Source organism: Ptychodera flava (assembly GCF_041260155.1).
Source record: "Ptychodera flava strain L36383 chromosome 3 unlocalized genomic scaffold, AS_Pfla_20210202 Scaffold_26__1_contigs__length_13983176_pilon, whole genome shotgun sequence".
Lineage (NCBI taxonomy): Eukaryota > Metazoa > Hemichordata > Enteropneusta > Ptychoderidae > Ptychodera > Ptychodera flava.
Genome location: NW_027248280.1, coordinates 4,748,551 through 4,763,164, shown reverse-complemented (window position 1 = coordinate 4,763,164; position 14,614 = coordinate 4,748,551). Strand labels below are relative to the sequence as shown.

The 14,614-nt window shown below is 38.1% G+C and overlaps 1 protein-coding gene across 5 annotated transcripts in view; it reads left to right on the top strand.

Annotated features, from left to right (window-relative positions):
• Nucleotides 1-222: 222 nt before the first annotated feature.
• LOC139126135 (E3 ubiquitin-protein ligase CBL-like) overlaps nucleotides 223-14,614 on the top strand; it is a 52,937-nt gene continuing 38,545 nt past the window's right edge. For all 5 annotated transcript variants that reach the window (XM_070692187.1, XM_070692183.1, XM_070692185.1 and 2 more), the window contains exons 1-2: nucleotides 223-770; nucleotides 13,814-14,092. In XM_070692187.1, coding sequence (XP_070548288.1) covers nucleotides 250-770; nucleotides 13,814-14,092 — 800 coding nt within the window. In that variant the 5' untranslated portion in view covers nucleotides 223-249. The remainder of the gene's footprint in view (nucleotides 771-13,813; nucleotides 14,093-14,614) is intronic.

The window sequence follows — 14,614 nt, the reverse complement described above, 5'->3', positions numbered from 1 at the left end:
TTTTGTTTCGACAATATTTCCCATTTACTACTCATTTATTTTTTATGTATAATGTGAAGTCAATTGAAAATTAATTTTCTATTTCTGGAACCGCAATTAAAAAGCGGATGTGTGACGTCGGAATATACGAACAAACAAAAAACTTTTTACCCTGTTTGGCGACCTGGTAGCTATGAATTGTGGGAAAATATTGCCTACCACGCCCATCTCCGACTACGGTAAGAAAACAAGGAAGCAGTGAAATCCAAAATGGCGGCCGGCAGAAAAGGTGGTGGAGCGGGCAGCTTCTTCTCGAGACTGGCCGATGCTGTTGCTCCTCCGAGGCCTTCCGTGGACAGGAGGACTCTCGAAAAGGCCTGGAAGCTGATGGACAAAGTTGTCAAGTCGTGTCAACACCCGAAAATGCACCTCAAGAACAGCCCGCCGTATATTTTGGACATTCTGCCGGACACGTACCAGCACCTCAAGTTGATTTGGTCGAAGTACGAAGACAAACCACATTTCTTGAATGATTGCGAGTATTTCCGTATATTTCTGGACAATCTCATTCGAAAGACAAAACAGACCATCAAACTTTTTAAAGATGGGAAGGAGAAAATGTTCGAGGAGGGGTCCCAATACCGACGAAGTCTTACAAAATTGTCGTTGATCTTTAGCCACATGCTGTCAGAACTCAAGGGAATGTTCCCCAATGGTGTGTATGCGGGGGACACCTTCAGAATTACCAAGACAGAAGCGTCGGACTATTGGAAACGCTCCTTCGGCTCAAGGTGAGTACATTCGTAGAAAGTGGAGCCTGCATGTATGTTTGTGCGCTGAATGAGTTGAGTGGCGTTGTGCCATTCACATGTACATGTAAATGTAATTCAGCGAAATGTCATGGATGGGATGTTTTAACCCAGTAACTTTAAATATACCCGGAAATGGTCGCAAGCGTCAGTCATCAGTTGAATATTGCTCGCTTTTAATGGAATAAGTTGTTACAGCACACCTTTCGTAGAACGACACGACCCAACAGGCAACATACTGACGTAATATACTGACACTGCGTACTCAATGCTTATCTACCAAAATTTTGACAATGCTGATTGCACTTGTTGAGAGTGTAGAACGTACGGGAGGGTACACACTATCATTCGTATAATGATATATATGCTGTTATTGCACCCACAAACTGACACTGAATCAATCAGCCATAAATTGTTACCGCCGTACAATCTCTGAAAGTGTCACATGAGAGAGAGAGAGAGAGAGAGAGAGAGAGAGAGAGAGAGAGAGAGATGGATGCTGTTATGTTTAACATTTAAACAGGTAGAGGTACATAGCACAGGTCTCGCTTAGAACTACCTCCATGTACATAGATACCTGAGAAAGGTTAAAGACCCCACCATTTCGGACTACTTTAGGATAATTTTTAAATGATACAGTAGTGTGTGCTCTTCCATCAGTCCATAAAGCTTGCCCCCTCCCATTCAGAATAAATTTATGTACACCCATTTGTTCTGCTGTGTCAGTGTTTTGACTGTTCCTGTTGCGTAATCCCGGTGCTTGGCTGAAGACCAGAAGTCTCAGGTTATCATGATAGTGATATACATCCAGAATCAACAATGTAAGACTGTGTTCAGGCACACAGAGTGGGGAAAAAAAGTTGATAAAAATCACCACCCACGGAAATTTTTTTGTTTGTTTTCCAATCATTTCATTGATGGTATCGGTGTTTAGAGTAATACACGTTGCTTTGAAGTTAGAGAGGCTGTATCACTCACCTCATATCTCCTGGTTTCATTATTCCGCCCACATTTATGTATCACCAATGTTGAAGTGAATCCCCATGATATCCTCTGTCTACTTTCTGTGAACTTTGAAAAGTCACATAACATCCCTCTAAAAACTACATGTGATTCTCATTTTGTCAACTTCGTTTAAAAATAACGGTAGTATAAGTGTTCTGTTACACAGAGAGAGATAATGCACATTGAAGTAACTTACTAAAACTAGATATCGAAAATATTTATTTTGTAGATCATGGGTACCAAATTTTTTAGTGTTTTTTCTCAAACTTCTCCATCAAGATGAAATACTGTGTACTACATTCAGCTTGCTGACATAGCCTGGCATGTTTGTTAAGGGTGGTTAGCCTACATGCTACCAGGGGTTTTACAGTTATTTTACACGAGTTCCCAATTTTATACTGACAAATTCATGGGGAGGAAATCTCAAAGTGGAACATCTTAATCACAGCAAAAATTGAGACCCAATGTTCATGTTATTGTAGACAGGTCACTTTAACCCTTTGAGTGCCAAAGTTAATTTTGTCACCACTTGAAAATGTACTCCAGTCAATTTTTTTTCAGATTTTGTCAAAATTGTTATAAAAAAACTGTACCCAATGAAATGTGATGTCCGTTTGGTCCAAAATTATCAATAAATTACAGAAAAATTCATAAAAATTTGTAAAAATGTTGCACTAAAATTTTGGTGGGAACAATTACAGCACTCATAAGGTTATTTACCTAGTATGTACTATGTATGTGATGAGAAACCTTGAACAAGAGTAGTGCTCGAAGACCTTGTATTTTATCATGGCAGCATGAGGTTCTTTAGAGAGGCTTCCCTTGGTTATTCCCCTCCCACCCCACTCCAGTGTTGTTCTGGAAGAGAATATCATGCTCATATTTGATGCCCCCCTCCCCTTCCACAGTAAGGGGAGGGGGGGGCTGGTAGGATGGAGAATGGAGGATGCTTTCAGTAAGTGCAGCCAGTTGCTTCAAGTGAAAATGCTTTGAATTATTAAGGACAAGGCTTTAGAGACAACACAAAACCATGTTACAATTCAATGTTATGCTAAAGAGTACATGTGCACTTATTTCATATCGATGACACCCTAAGACACTGGATTCTTCCATTACTCGATAACCCACAGTTGATGAGTCAATTGCACAGATAACCATTTTTTGTGCACGTTTCCTTCTAATTGCTGTAGGGTCAACTTTGTTGTACCCAATATCACATATCATGTATAACAACAGATTTCCTCTGACTTGTCTCAATAAAACTTGTCGTAAGATTCACAAAGACATGATGAAGTTCACTAGCCATCAGACCTAATGGTTCCCCCTACCCCCTTCCCCAGTATTTCACTGTAGTACAGTGTCACTGTGTGTGTCACAGAACAGAACATGCTGGTATTATCAACAGGACACAACTGTGTGTTGTACAACTTGGTTCTTTCAGCTTTGTCAGTTTCAAGTTCAACATGCAACAGTGCTGACACGGTGAATTTCACAGACTTATATGCACAAAAATATGTTGGAAATCCCTGTGTTTTTATGGATTGCGAAACATACCTTAGGCACGAGAGTGACGGAAATCCTCAAACAATGTGTTGATATCAGTGGAAAGAGCTCTTGAAATACATATTACTGGGCACGTTGGTTTATCACATTATTGAACGTATCAAAATCCCATTATATAGGAGTGGTTAAGTTTTCGTTCTAAGGGCACGTGTTTTTGATTTGATATGAAAATATTGGCTGCTGCTGTGTAACAATGAAGTGGGGACAATGGGTCAGTGATGACAAACAGATAGCAAAGAGTTCAATGCCCAGGAAAGTTGCCTCTTTTGTGAGACAGTAGCTGTAACGTTTGATGATTTTAAATTTTTGATTTTTAATGTCGACTACCGGTAAACATTCTGGATCTACTCCCCATGTTGAGATACACAGTATTCAGCTTGTCAACTTAGCCTGTGCATGTGTAGACTGGATTGTTATTGTATTCTGATAAATGAATTTTAATGCGGACTAAAATTCTAATGTACTCAATAACAGTGCAGTCAGTGTACATGCTGCAATACTGTGTTGACAAGCTGGACAGAGGGCGTTTCATCCTGCTTTTGGGAGACGAACAAGAACTTGACATACAAACAAAAAAAGAGAAAAAATAGTCAAAGTCACAACTACATAAGTATAATTTACACACAGAGCTGTCAAGAAGGTGTAAAACAAGAAATGTATTTTTCCGGGGGGGGGGGGGGGGGGGGGGGGAAGGGGGGAGGAGGAGACAGAGAAATTGTGGCTTTGGGTGGAACAGATCATTTATGGTTTGCTGATACTACCAACCTTAGATTGACTGCAGTGACATATGCTAACAATAGGAAGTTAGAGACTAAATTATCTATTCTGTACGGCCTTCACAATAATGATCAGGATGAGGAATATAAGCAAAAGATAGTAATTTCAGTTCTGCATGGGATAAGATTTTTATGAGCTTTATACTTCAAAACAATTGCCCTTGAAAAGATCTTACAGTCATCTAACAGCGTAAGAACATTTGTTGTTTAATTTTGTGCTATTTTTTGACAATATTCGATAATATACATATAAAAGGCAATCAGAAACTCTACGTTCAACATGTTTGCCTCAGATTTAGTATTAGAAATTCAAAAAGTCTGTGTGTCCTTTATAGAAGATACTGATGTATTCTGATAGTATTCTGATTTAGCAGATTAAGCAGTAGAGCACAGATATGCATGCACTTTAAAAACATGTATAATAATGATAATAATAATCTTAATTCTCATGCAATTTTTAAAATTTGGCTTTTTTCTGCAAACTTCCTGTTTTACCGGTAAAGAAGTTTTGTTGACAACCCCGGCCACAGCAAGTTGAAGAGCTTGCAAAGTCGTGATCATGATGTGTTATGAAGCTTAGGGAACACGGAACCAGACAATTTTGTTGTAAGGTCCCAGTGATCACGTGCTATCTTCAGTAACTTTTCACATGCCATAGTCAGATATATGTGACCAAAAGTGATCGTTGGTGTCGGTAACAATGACTATAAATAGCAAATGTGTGTCGATATGTGACCTTTTCTGGAGATGAGTGTCTGCATTCAGTAGCCTGAATGACCTTTGACCTTTCAACCACACTTGTCCCATTGACAATGCATATAGACTGTGCTGAAGAGGAGGGTGTCCACAAAGACGTGGAACCAACAAGAATTGGCAGTGACAGGAGATATTTCAGTTGCCAACCAGATGCCAAAACCAAGGGGGCGATAATTCAGCTGCTATGTATGTTGTGCACCAAGACCTGTCACATAGCAGATTTCACTTCAGCTTAGGCCAAAAAAAGAAATTGATTTGTTTCTGGTCAGTGCGCGCATCACTTCAAAGTGTGCGCATCAACTCTTTTTTTACCTGTGTTTCATTTGCCCCTATGGAAAAAAGGGGAAAATGTATCAAATTCCACCAAAACTAAAAAAAAAAATTGAAAAAAAATTGCGTCGTCGCCGCTTCGTTTTTGCCACATGTCAATGACCAGAAACAAACCTATTATTTTTTTAGGCCTTAGCTTCAGTTTTTGAGTGCTTTTCCAAGCCATAGTTGCCACCCATGTGTCCGCTACCCGACCATTGTCAGAGAGCGAAAAATATAGTTACAGGTTCATGTTAAGCTAGATAAGATTTAAAATAACGACATCCTCTTTTGGTGAAATTGCTCTGCCACAAATCACCTGCAGTGAAGCAAAATTAATCTACTCATCCATCACCATCTGGCAGGGTTCTTTTTTTGCATTAAAACTAAACAACGATATCAATTATCTGAACAACATGGATTTTGAGTGTTTGGGGTCAATATGCTTGGCTAATACAGTTTGCTTAAAATTTGAATTTGTGGTGAATAACGTTCATACTTCACTGCCACAGATGGTTGGAGCTTGAAATTTTGCTGAGAATTACACTAGAATAGAGATATTGAAAATTGCTCTGGTAGATATTTGGTTCATCTTCCTGCTTGGGAGAAGGATGTTATGATAATAAACCAGGTCTTAAAAGTCTTAAAGCTTTGTTCAAACTTTGTATAAGGAAACTTCAAACCGTTCCCTTTGGCAGTCATGAATAAAAATCAGGGGTCACTGTTCAAAATTTGGTACAAGGGGAAACAAATTAACCTTGAGATATGCCCATATAAAATGGCCGCCATCCTTGTCTTAACTCTATGGGGAGAAGTAAAATTTTCGATTTTTACAAAAATAAGTGGATGAGAAGTTTATTTACTCCATGACCTTAAAAATGAGCCCCCATAAGTAGTGGACAAAAATATATTGTAAAAGTTTGAGGGTCCAAATATCTGTCCCCGAGGTTACCTGCAGTTTTAATCCTCTTTCTCCCTAGTGGTATTTATTTCTATGGTTTGTCTATGGAATCTGGTAGAAAGAGGATTAAGGTTCTACCAAATGTAAATCAAAGTATTGCATTCCTGATACCTGTTGCACTGTTGGCGTTGACAGTCACTTCAAAAAATTTTCTATAGCGTTATGTCTGCAGATGAGAAAAAATCAAGATTGACACTCAATTCTCTAAAAATCCAGAAAACTGTTCTGCGGGATGTTAACTCTTTCACCATCAGTTTTGTTTCATGCCATTGTTTTGAATAGAATGGGTGAATTAAAAAAAGCATATGGAATGGGCCAGAATAGCCTAACTTTAACACTTTCACCGCAGGAGGGCGCATTCTGCGCCAACTGCCAGACTGCGGGAGGCGCGTAAACGCGCCAAGAACGTACGCGTTTATATGCGTTCGATATACGTTGGCTTTGTTTGATCTACATCATGTTTGTAGACTATTTCCTCAAGCCTAGCGTAGTATACGAGGTAGAGGTCAAACCTAAATGAGCATGCGCGCCAAATTTGTAAACAAATGCCGCCATATTCGGTCATTTCTCGGTCGTCATTTTGTAAGGATCGAGTGATCGGTTGTTGTTTTTTCTCTCAGAGGGTATTTAAAAATGGCGATGCGGGCACAGTTTAACACCGACAAAGCCCTTGAGCATGTTTTTCAGGACACTAATAGTTTAATTGTCACTGATCTTGAAACTGAACTCGACGAGATGGCGGAAGTCAAATTTCAAATTACAACTCCACTACAGAACTTGAATATGTTCCCAAACCAGTTGAGCAAACACAGAGATCGCAAGCAAGACACTGACAGGAAGGTAGGCAATCTGAGCATGCGACAAAGTGCGACAAAGGACCGGTGGCTGACATCACAAACGTTGATGGGGTATCCTGTGGATGTTGTACGACATCAATCTATCAATGACAATTACACATCGGACTGGCTACCAATATATAAGCTTAAATAGATCATAGCTCTCTTTTAAATGTCAGATGACACCTGTTGTTTGAAGATGAACTTGTAATAAATATGCATGTTAATCTCATTTACGTGGAATATGTTTTAGCGTATGTGTCCCTCATACTGAATTTGGGTTGATAAAACGACAGTGATAATTTTTAAAGTGTTACACTGAGAAAAATACATTTATATATTGAAATAACAAAAAATGCAACATTTTTTGATTTTTTTTGTAAAATCCAATATGGCCGCCATGATCACGTGATCTTTAAGGCGTGTCACATGACCTTTTGTGCATTTTTATGATGCTCTGTCATATTGCAATACTCACTGAAAAAATTGTCCCGAATACTCAAATAATTACAAAGATATAGCACATGCATGTAAATCAATATTTATAAGGTCATATACCCAAAGAAAACTACGCACAGGAATGCACGTATAAAAATTAATTACGCAGTGAAAGTGTTAAAAGTTTCCTGCATTGAGTCAGTGACCCTCGGGGTCAATAGTGGTTTTACATTTTTTTTTTGCTATACATCTAAAATTAAATGAAGATAAGGGAGAATTTATTGAGATTATTTGTAAAAAATTATAATTTTTCCAGAATCTACATGCAGTCAAAATAAATATTGTGCAATGACTTCAGCTGATTTAAAAGTCTTGTCCGTGCATTCAGAATGAAAGATAGAATCTTTGAATGTTCATAAACTGTAAAAATCAAACATCATATTCTCTAACTCACAAGAGATCTTAACTCTTTGAGACAAATTATGGAATTATTTTGGAGTTTTCCAAATGCACTGTTTGTCAGTGATACAGTTCTTTTGTAGATGGTACACAGTATTAGCAAAGCTTTTATGACAAACAAGGTTACCTTTCTAAAATGAGGAATCTCTTTAGCTGTAATTTTTCCCTCCAAAATTTTATTGCAACATATTGTAAATTTTTTTTATTTTTCCGTAATTTTTTTTATAGTTTTGGACTGAATTGACATGATTTCCTATTGGCTTCAGTTTTTCATCATAATTTCTGAAAAAATCTGAAAAATAATTGTTTGGGTTTTATTTTACAATGGTGACAAAAATTGACTACATGGCACTCTAAGGGTTAACTCATTGCCTGTCTCAGTATGTGTGTATGGTAATTTGAGTCTTTGACCACGTTGTCAGTTTATGTGCGTCATTCATGTTTCTTTTGTTCACAGCGATGGCATCAAAGTAATATTTTGTTACGGGGACTTCTGTGCAACTTTAAAACAAAGTGCATCTGGAATGAAGAAGTGAAATCTGCAAAAAAGTGTTGTATCAGTTCAGTCGTGAGTACCTGACCGAGGTGAACTTTCAGTGGCCTTCGCTTGCAGTAATTATCATCACAAGGAAATAGAGGATAGAGAAAATGTATGTGTAGTTCATTCAACAAAGGTCAGGGGTCATAGGTCATTCAACAAAGGTCAGACGCAGATGAGCCCTGGCATTTCCTTGTTGACGCATGGAAACTGTAATTAGCACTTTCTCCAAAATTGTACGTTTACTCACATTGGTTCTCAAGAAAAAAGCGCACAGTTGTGTTTGATGTACTTATGGTTTATTCGTGACATGACGGTGGGAACGCCAACCTTGTCACAGTAAAATAAAAATAGCATAGAAAAAACTTCTGGCAGCACCCTGCTCTTTTGTGAATGTGGTGTCTGCCAAAGTGGGCTTGTAGTACAACATACAGTGAATTAGCTGTGTTAGGATATCTGATTTCTAGTTGTCGAAGCTTCACAAAATTAATAGGTTCAGTCATTACTCTGTCTTACAAAAACACATTTGTCACTTAACATGTCATCGAGTGCTTAGCAAAATACAGTAAAAAAAATCACAGGCCACGATAACATGTTATCTTCAGTTGTAAGATATATGGTGTACATATAAAATGAGCTGTATAAATATAATATTCTATTGTGTGTACTGACATTTCATTGATAAAATGACGGAGCATCTTGGTTCTTTGAAATTGAATGCTCTACAGTGAATTTATTATCAGCTGTGGCATGGTTGTTGAAGAGTTTTAGCCATATTTCTTTGCAAGAATATGTTAGGGCATCACTTGACCACTTTCCTATCAGTTTTAGGTCACCAGCAGATCAAGTTAGCTTGAAGCCCTGTTAGCTGTATTGTTGTGCACTTTTTTCGATAAGAGGGTTTGAAATCAGACGGAACTTTCATAAAAATACTCACCGAAGAGTGACCGCAGTAGCACTATCAAAACATTGGCGACCAATGCACAACTTTGCTACAAGGGAGTACACACACACACACACATACACACACAATTGGATCAGTTGACCAAATTTCCCACCAAAGATTGAAATATTAGTGACATTTTCAAAGACAATAATGCTGAATAATGGGAATCAAAAATGCATCTCTCCAAAGAATGGATGGTATGGAATGAAAAATGACACAGCTAATGGGGCTTTACGTTTAAATACTATAGAATAAACAGAAACAAACATGTCCTGTACAACAGATTTATGTGTAACAGACCGGACCTAACTGTGTGCAGATCCCGAAAGATCTCCTCTTGGAATGATTTTCACCGACTTCTATAGTTACATGTAAGACTTACATGCAAAAATGAAGACATGGCATTTTACTGATTTGACCATACTGTGATTGTTTCTGCATAGACCAAGGGTCTATGGTTTGTGTAACGGTAACAGATCTTACAAGTGTTAATGTTCACTAGTTTTCGCTATCACTCACACATTTTCTTACGAAATAAGAAGTCCATCGTAAATAATGTTACGTTCATTTGAACAAATCAACAAATGTATTTCGTCTGTCCTTGGCAATATCCCATGACAAAAGTAGAAGTGGCGAGTTATCAATTATGGAAAATGTCATCAGAGTCGGGTTTCATTCTGCTTTTGTTTCATTTCCTCCGATATTTCATAAAACACTGAAATGGTTTCGTGTGAGCTAGGGGTCATTTAATCTATTTATTATTTTGATGTACCCGATACCAGCACAAAGATAGAGCCTGTGATCTTTTTTTTTCACCCATTCTAGAGTCAGCTGCCTCTACATTGGCATTTTGAGGGATGAGCTACCCGTCTGGTTCTTTTTTTTCAGGAGTCTATACAAAGAATACATTTTCATGACAAAGGAATATGCAAAGTATAATGTATTGTTATGTAAATTGCTTGACCCTCTGATTTTCCAGCTGTGGGAAATGCTTGATATATACTGTATGTCAAGATTTCATAGTATTTTGCTGTTTTGTAGTCATACATCATTAAAAATATAAAAAACTTCCTCAACTGACCTACTTAATTTCCTGAATGCCTGTGAACAGGGCACACACATATATTTTTATGGCTTCAAAATCCACAGCAAAAGTCTCTGGATCGAACAAACCTAACTGGTCAGGTGCAGATGCAAGCCCAATCACGCCCAGAGCAATAATAGTTGTAACTTTAGATTATTTTCCAATGTCTTTTTTCACATCAAACAAGTGCAATTCCTACTCCTTGTTGGTATAGTGTGTTGAAGTACAAATTATCAGCCTTGCCAACACAAAATGTTATTGTTGACAAATAAATTCTTGTCCAGACCAAAATTCAGTCATCAGCGACGACATTTGACAAAACACGCATTACGAGGCATACAGGTTTTGCATGAGGCTTTTCAACTTCAAGATAATTAGCTGAGATGAATGGTGAACTCTGGTTTACAAACAAATCAAAAATACCCAAATAGATACAACGAATGGGGCTTTAATTCGGCCAGGTCCACTGAACTTTCTCGTGATGCACACATCTTGACAGGAGAAACTACAGATATAAGATAGACCGAAGTCAATTTTTGACGCCTTTATAAAATATATCCCTGTGAGTTCTTTTGAGATTTTTGCTTTAATAATTTTGATAAAAAAGTGTAGCCAATGAAGTATAATATACATTTGGTCAAAAAACATTTTTGATGAGGAAACAACCAGCATAACTGGTCAGTTGGTCTTGCATGTGGCTAAAAGTGAATAAAGTGTCACTTTTTATTTTCCCACCTCAACTGTTGTAGGGGAAAAGAACAAAACTGCATTGGAATCAGAACCAGATTCGGAGTGAATTTTGTCAGTGTTTCTTTTAAGTGATCCTGCTCTACTTAATAGCAATACCATTGTCAGCATCAGATTCTGTTTGGGTGTAATACCGGTATTTGACTAATGGCGCCACATGCTAGTACTTCATTTGACATAGCTTACTTTTCACAGATAAACTAAAGGAACAGAAAAACTGACAAGATTTCTTGACTTTCATGAATCCAATGTAGAGCAAAAGTAACATTTTGTGCAGTTCATACGAGAACCCTGGTAATTCGATATACATTTACACCGAGATACCTTCAAAGAATTGTTTCTTTGCAAAGATGTTTCAATACGGTGGTTTCAATCGGGGTCGAACTCAGAACGTTTGGTACCTAATCACCTAGCGGAGAAGCCACAGACAAAACCGCTCGGCCAAATCCCCAATCTCAAAAAGATTTATTCAATAAATAAGCTAAGTTGTTACAATTTTACACATGCTGTAGACGATATTTGTAAATACTTAGTCCATGATAATGAGTAAAGGAATAGAGCCATTATCTGTTGTCTAAATATACAAATGTAACTATTGGAGAGATAGAATGAGTTGAAATGGTCATCCCTCTATCTATCACCTTTTCCAGGCTGTATGTACTGCTGACCTATGACCTTTGTCCGTGGTATTCCTCACCAGCCATCAACCACGGTTCCTCCACATCAACAAATCTTGTTTGACCCTGTCATCATAAAGTGGTGACCTATGACCTCTTCAGTTGGGCTGTTTCTGTTCTGTTTCCAGCAGACTTGAAGCACTGCGACTATTATTATAAACAGCAACAACAGTTCAAAGCAGTGTTCCCTGCTAGTGTTAGTTTAGGGTGGTTTTGAATGTTTTCATTGCCATGGTGTCAAATTCAGCTTCTAAAAGCTAACTTTGGACAAGAACAATTTCATGAGGAACAGTCGTGACATTCAGCTCCATTACATGGATATTAATACAATGTTGAAGTCATAGCTTAATAATTACTTCTGAAACAGAACTATTCTCGTAAATCTGACCTGAGTCAGATGATTAATTGCAATGAGAACTAAATATAGAAACAACATAGAAACTACATTCATAATTACACTACATCCTGCAAAATTTTGCAGGGCATGTTTTTCTACAGGGTACCGTATGTAATAAAAACCACCAGCCAATGGAATTTGACTAGAGGAGTTACCTACTTCTGTATATTTTGATATGATGAGTTATTGCAAAAATACCTTGTAGGATACACAAAGACAGCGTATCACCTGATGCAGAGACTAGGTTGATGCATGGCGCTAATGTCCATCCTTTGCAGTATCATTGTAATAACCTTATTATTACATATCTATAATTCTTACATTTATGAGCGAGATGTGAAATAAGTTGAGTAGTGACCATGTTTAGCACACTGTCAGCAGTTTTTCATCTGATGTACCGGCATATAGCACAAGTATGGAACGTTATCTTGGACATGTCCCTGCTAGTGCATCTACACATACTGGTACAGACACATTCTGGCAATATTCAAATAGATCCCTTAATACTTTCCAAAAGTGAAAACGCAGAGGGGGGAACAGGGGGGGGGGGGGGAGAGAGAGAGAGAGAGAGAGAGAGAGAGAGAGAGAGAGAGAGAGAGAGAGAAACAGGCAGAGAGAACAGGCAGACAGACATTGTACCTCAATTACTATACACATTTACCATTTGTAATATTTAACATTTCCAGGCGTCCCCCACCCTCATCTGCTGTGCATTCTGTGGCTGCCTCTGTATGCTCACTGTTGAACGGTTTCAAGGGAACCACAGGACAATTGTCAGATTTGTCTCATACTCTGTATATGTAGTTCACAGGCTATCCAGAAGTACTCCCAAAATAGAGTTCCATACTTTCTATAAAGTGGAAGAAAAATAGTTGAAATTGCATTAAACAAGTCAATACCTGGTCCATTTTACATCCCAGTCATGAATCAACGCAAGATGTATGATAAAAAGGTTACTAGTACATGTATTATGAAAATGCTACACAGGATGCACTCAGACATTTGTGTCACACATTGCTCTCCTCTTTGTGTCAGGCGATAACGTCCTCTTGCTTCCTAATAAAATTATAATATCCTTGTTAGGTATTTCCAATATCATCTCTTTGGCATTAAAAGTAGGCTGGACAGGGATTTTCTTCGCAATTGATGATCCATTGACCGTGAACTAGTTGCAAAAAAATAAGTTGTCCAGCTTCAGTTTTTACCATAGAACCATACTTATCAACAATTTTAGTTACCAGCTAAATAATTTACAGGTCTGCTAGACAAGTGGACAGTAAAAAACTATTGGCCTGGTGATTAAAAAACCACCACAGCCCTTGAGTTGAAGAGGTCAGGGTTGGAGATGTACCAGACTCTTTGTACCGTACACTGCCTCCATTTTCACACAGCCCAGTCCATTTATTTATTTCATATCTCCACGTCCTCCACAGGAAAGTTCTGTCTTTGTGTGAAAAATGAATCCTGAACGGTGGTGTGGTCGAAGAAGAATTTGCACTTTGTTCAAACTGTGTTTGCTTCTTTCTATTCCAGGAATATAGTACCATGGAAAGTCTTCCGGCAGTCCCTGCATGAGATACATCCCATCTCCTCCAATCTGGAAGCTATGGCACTGAAATCCACGATAGACCTGTCATGTAACGACTACATCTCAAACTTTGAATTTGATGTCTTCTCTCGCCTGTTCCAACCCTGGAGTTCCCTTTTGAGGAATTGGAACGCCCTGGCGGTCACTCACCCTGGCTACATGGCGTTTCTCACCTATGATGAGGTCAAACAGAGATTAACCAAGTACATCAATAAACCGGGAAGGTAGGTCAGAGGTCAAACAGATTTACAAAATATAGCACATCAATGAACTGGAAAGCTAGGTCAAAGGTTATGCATCGTGGTAGTTTTCATAGCAATTAAAAAGTGTGGATAGTACCTGATGTCTCAACAGCCTTGTAAGGTTTTGTTTAGGAGGTCAACCAAAGGTCGTACATCCTGGTATTTTGTATGTCACCACAAAGACCAGCACACAGCTGCTTCTTTACCCTTTGAACTCTGACCCCAGAAGACCTTTGATATTATGTAGAGATCTTCTGCCAAACAATGTTAAAAAGGTTCAGGCTTTTATGTCTAAGAAGACGAAAAAATTTGACTTTCCTCAAAGTGTTATGTTGAGGAGTGGTAAAAAAGCAAACATATTAAAGTTTTTAGATATCTTAGTAAAAAGAAAGTAAATTCAGCGGGCTGAATAGAATTGTGTTAAAACCATGCCTAATTTTGAGAGAAATTTCTTGAAACATTTTTTGAGTGGAAGAGAAAAATGAGTGAAAAATGCTGATGCAG